The sequence below is a fragment of the Phytophthora parasitica genome, assembly GCF_000247585.1.
Source record: "Phytophthora parasitica INRA-310 unplaced genomic scaffold supercont2.252, whole genome shotgun sequence".
NCBI lineage: Eukaryota > Oomycota > Peronosporomycetes > Peronosporales > Peronosporaceae > Phytophthora > Phytophthora nicotianae.
In genome coordinates, this window is record NW_008649238.1 from 4,347 (window position 1) to 9,143 (window position 4,797).

The 4,797-nt window shown below is 54.7% G+C and overlaps 4 protein-coding genes across 4 annotated transcripts; 3 read left to right on the forward strand and 1 right to left on the reverse strand.

Annotated features, from left to right (window-relative positions):
- Positions 1 to 460: 460 nt before the first annotated feature.
- On the forward strand, positions 461 to 1,615 carry PPTG_20030 (hypothetical protein; the record flags this gene model as incomplete). Its single annotated transcript, XM_008918642.1, has 2 exons — positions 461 to 1,282; positions 1,343 to 1,615. The coding sequence occupies 2 exons, from the start codon at positions 461 to 463 to the stop codon at positions 1,613 to 1,615; spliced, it is 1,095 nt and encodes a 364-aa protein (XP_008916890.1).
- Positions 1,616 to 2,143: 528 nt separating this feature from the next.
- On the forward strand, positions 2,144 to 2,380 carry PPTG_24818 (hypothetical protein; the record flags this gene model as incomplete). The annotated part of the gene is made up of 1 exon (XM_008918643.1): positions 2,144 to 2,380. The coding sequence occupies one exon, from the start codon at positions 2,144 to 2,146 to the stop codon at positions 2,378 to 2,380; it is 237 nt and encodes a 78-aa protein (XP_008916891.1).
- Positions 2,381 to 2,391: 11 nt separating this feature from the next.
- Positions 2,392 to 3,315, forward strand: PPTG_24819 (hypothetical protein; the record flags this gene model as incomplete). The annotated part of the gene is made up of 1 exon (XM_008918644.1): positions 2,392 to 3,315. One exon carries the CDS (start codon positions 2,392 to 2,394, stop codon positions 3,313 to 3,315), a length of 924 nt encoding a protein of 307 aa, XP_008916892.1.
- Positions 3,316 to 3,530: 215 nt separating this feature from the next.
- On the reverse strand, positions 3,531 to 4,677 carry PPTG_20032 (hypothetical protein; the record flags this gene model as incomplete). The annotated part of the gene is made up of 4 exons (XM_008918645.1): positions 3,531 to 3,931; positions 4,007 to 4,079; positions 4,142 to 4,502; positions 4,559 to 4,677. 4 exons carry the CDS (start codon positions 4,675 to 4,677, stop codon positions 3,531 to 3,533), a joined length of 954 nt encoding a protein of 317 aa, XP_008916893.1.
- Between the last annotated feature and the right edge of the window lie 120 nt (positions 4,678 to 4,797).

Genomic DNA, 4,797 nt, shown 5'->3' on the forward strand with positions numbered 1-4,797 from the left:
GAAGCCACTAAGACTCTGGATATAAATATCCAGAGAACACGCACCGTGGATACGCGTTATTTTCGTGATAAATATGGCAACTTGCTCATTGGACGCCTTTCAAAACTAGAGTAAGCACTCGACATACCTGCGGCAGATATGGCAGCCATAAGAATCGAATAGAATCCGTGAAACGTAAAAATCGTCTGAATAATCTACCCTACCCCTAGATTTAATATCTGCAGCCATCTTATAGCGAGATCTTAAAAACTGTATTGAAAAAGCTGATCATCGCTCTGAACTGCCCTACAATCACTCTTTCTGCATATATCTCGCATATCTCATGTTTGCGCTCAAGTTGAAGAAGCCGTCACTTTCGAAAATCGGCCAGTGACAGCAAGCCGCCACCACCGAAGCGAAAGGTACGTGCTCAAGGAGCTTGGAGATGGGTGTTTGCTAACGGATTTCGTATTTACAGAGCATGGTTCATTCGGCCGCGTACTGGCGCGAGCGTTGCATCGGCGATTCGTCCACGGAGGAAGAGGAGAACACACCGCCGAACCTGTACCGAGGTGTCGCTGCCGGTGAGAAGGATGGCTACAGCTCTCCTGGGACTTGCTCTATCCTGGCGGATTCGCCTCCGCGACAACCAAAAGATGATGATGCTCGTTCTGTTGCTGATGATTTGGAGGAGCCAGCAACTTCGCCACTAGTACGTCCGCCGCGCAGCCTGACAACATCATCGCCAGTGATGCTGGGGGCGCCTTCACCGCCAGTTCCTCGACTAGGGCTGAGAGTTCCCCTTCGAGAGCACCGCTCTTCACGGCAAGGGCGTCGAGCTTCTGCCCACCCAAACCACCGCCGTCATGGTGAGCGGCGTGAGGCGGCATCGTTGACGGTGAACCCTCGTGGCCTCATGCGAACAAGTCCGATCGCAGCTCAAAAGCCGCGTGCTGCTGTCGCCCGTTCTCGCGATCGCTTCATACCTGCAGACTGGCCGTATCAAGTGGCCAACCTGCGCACTCAGTTTAACCCGACCGGTTTGGTGTGCCCGACGGTGCCCCACTTCGGCTGGTGTGGGTGTTCGATGCCGTGCCGTGTGGGCACGTGCAGGAACTCGCTGATGCAGATGTTCTGCACACCAGGCTGCTGTCCGTACGATGCCAAGTGTGGTAACGCCTTAGGAGAGTCGTCTTCGGTCTACTTGGCAAGAAACGTTCGCACAAGGCAATTGGCGGTGGTCGCGGCGGAGGACATTGAAGCGGGTGAAGTTCTGGGCGAGTACTTGGGCGAGTTGGAGCACGTGAGCGTATAAAAAGCCCTTCGACCTCTAAATGAAGGCTACCGCCTCGTAATGACCCAGTGCCCTGAAAGGCCGAGTCATCCGATCCGTGTCGCCATCAACGCCGCAGGTATGGGCAGCCTCATGCGTTTCGTCAACCATTCGTGTGCGCCGGTGGCGCAGTTCGTCGAGGTGGCGAACGGTCGCCGCACTACCGTTGTCATCGCTACGACGGAGGACATTCAGGAAGGAGAGGAAGTCACTGTCGACTACGGGACGGATCTCTGGTTCGTGTGTCGATGTGGTCTCGAGACTTGCCGTCACCGCGACATCCAGAACGAGCGGAACCCGTAGCATGCGTGCGAGAATCTGCAAGGTGCGAACGTGGTGAGTAGGATGGGAGTGCATACTAACATCCTGTGAATAAATGTATCCATCTTTGACAAGCTACTTTGACGTTAAAGTCAAGCTTTGCTCCTCTTCATTTCGAAAATTATAGACTACGTTGAGCTTTGCGAAGGGACTTCGCGCCAAAACTAGCGATCTGGCGTGAAACCAACGGCAAAATAAACTCGGATCTTTGATAGCGCGCTCTCGGTTTGGGTGCGAACTCTTGTTGTGGTTTCTACTGACGCTCGTAATTGGTGTACAGCAGCCGCGTCGTGCCACAGGCTCGCTTTGACTGCGCGCGTTCGCGCGCAGCTTGGAGGTGTCAGGACTCCCATTCTTGATTTTCCCAAGCTTCGAGCAAGCCCAAGCCCCGTGTCACGACCAAGTGCTCGCCCCACCCGACGCTTTTATCGACACCAGTATGCTGTTACTGCCCCTAAGTCTACGTAAAGCCTGTGATGACGTTTTTTGTGGTCGTGTTCGTACTTGTAGATGACTAAACTAACTGGAAGCGCAAACTACAAGCTTTCCGAGGTGCAACGAATGTTGACCCTCGTTGCCAAGTTCCTACCTCTCGGTAAAGACGAGTGGAAACGTCTCGCCAACTCCTACAACTCGAATCGAGGCCGCGGCATCGCCGAGCGCGACTACGAGAGTCTCCAGCGCAAGTTCAAGATGTTGTACAGCACGCGTAAGCCGACGGTGTGGCTGATATGCCTTCGCACGTGAAAAAAGCAAAGATGCTCAAGAAGAGCATCGACGAGAAGGCGGGTGTTGAAGAGATGGATGATGGGGCCGACGCCAATGGTCAAGAAGATGAAGAGGACGAGCAACCTGACTTCAGCTTCGAGTACGAGGGCGACGACGGCCTCTGCAACACCTCCTGCTCCATGGACAGCACTGCTAGCACGCACTCCGCCATCGGTACCGACACGTACCATCACAACGGCTGCGACGATGAGTCTAACACACCGATCGGTAGCATCGACGAGCTGCTCGAATCGGCCGCCGTACGTGAAGGGCTGGAGGCATTTGCTTCGACCCCCAGACCGTCACCGAATCCAAGCACCTCCACGCAACGCCACCTTCGCTCTGCTGGGCTGCCGAAGCCGACTCAGCCTCCGGTCGTGGGATCAAGTGTAATCAGTTTGGAGAAACCCTCCACAACTCGTGCTCGGGCGTCGGAAGGATCGAAGCGATACCTGAACGCTTGGAACCGCCTCGGTGGGAGCAACCTCGAAGACTTCCGAAGCACCATTTGGCGCAAACGCGATGCCAACGACGACGACGAGCTGGCCGAAGCCAGCTACGCCAAAGTGAAGCGGGTGAAGGCCACCAGGATGGCTACACAGCTGAAAAAGCGCTTGAGCGACCTCGAGACGGGGTCCAGCGCCATGGGAAACAATATCGTTGAGTTGACGATCCTCATGCGCGAGGACAGCGAACGCAAAGGTGAAGCTCGACGAGCAGACGAAGAACAGCGCCGACGCGATGAAGTCGCAGCACGCGAAGCCCGCTACCACGCCGAGAAGCTTGAAGCTGAAGAACGCCGCCGTCAGGAGAAGGTGGAGATGGAAGATCGAGCACGTCGCGAGAAGGAGGAAGCTCGCGCGCGCTCGCAAGAGCTCATGTTCTTCATTGGAGCTCTTTTCAAGAAGGAGTGAGGTGCTTCTCGCGGAAGTCTACCCCACAAATTAGCCCACAGAGGGAGGAAGTCCACTTCGTAGCGTTGCATGTTGAGAACAGCCCTTCGTAGAGAGCAAAAACAGCCACAAACACGATCCAAATTGTCCATCATCTGCTCGTATTCAACCCGAAGAAACTACTCATGCAAATGAACTTAGCAACCGTGCTTCAAATACGACATCCACTTCCCGTGCTACAGGGCGATCTCCATCGCGCCCGTAAACGTCGTTCGGATTTCCGAAATGCCCACCGTCCTGACACGGTAGTTAGGCATCCGGAATAGATTGTTCAGTCTCAGACCACGGAGCATTGGGTCGTAGGGCAGTGGCAAGTTCAAGCGACTGTAAACCTTCTGCACACTGCCCATGCCCCACTCCGCTGCCTGCCTCACAGAAGTGATGGCGTTGTGCAAAGTGCGCGCCGAGCTTCGTAGCGATGGTTGAATCCTTTCGAGATCCCCGTCCTTCAAAGGTGTTAGTATCCTCCCTTTCATCGCCGTGGAGCAGGGGAACGCCGAATCCGACACGACGTTCATCCGCACGTCCGGGCAGTATGTAGGATCGAGTAGTTTCATGCGGAATCCCAAAGAAGTGTCTGAATCGTTCCAAGATCCAGGGCAGTTATGCTTGGACTAAATAATGCACCCGTCGGCTGCGAAGCAAATCGTACCGGTGACCAGAACGGAGTGTAACCATCCGTTGTACATTGCGTTTTGCAGATCTGCATTAGACGGTTGTTGCACCTGTACCAGCAACATCGAATTAGCTACTGTGTACCATTGTAGAGTTCAGAATTTCAAATTACCCGGAAGTTCTTGCCGTCTATAAACCCAAACGTGTGGTGTAGCAGAGGCTCACGCGCGTTTACCATGTCCGCCAGCTCTCTCTGTCGAGCCGGCGATGGACAGGAGATCCGGGCTGGAGCGAAGTCTTTAAGTGCACAGCACAACGCCTCTTCAGCTCTGCGCAGCGTTCGAGACAACGTATTGGGGGGCACGCCAAAGAGCATGCAGAGAGTCCCATTTTCCATGGACCCCACGTAGAAGCAGAGAATGAGGCCGAGAGCTTGGTGGTAGTAGCGAAGCCTTGGGGGGCGACCCCTTCTTCCAAGTGAAGGAATGTGGTAGAACCGCGCAAATCTGCGCAGTAACTTGTGAAACGCAGATCTGCGTAGTTCTTAACAGTTAGATAAGAAGTAAGATAGTTGCCGTTTGCAGCTTACCTCGTGAGGCTCGTGGCATTTAAAAAGTTGGAATCGCGACCGTGTTTGTACAGCGTCATCCACGCTGCGTCACACGGAGCGTCCAAGCAACTGCACGTCAGGTAGTGGCGCGTTCGCATTGCGGTGCGCCACGCATTCTCTAATAGGGCTTCATGCACTTCTAGGCGTGCCCTGCGCACACTCGCGTCGTGCTTCGAGTACGCGTGGCACAGGAGCAGCAAGAAGTCACCGTCGTCCTC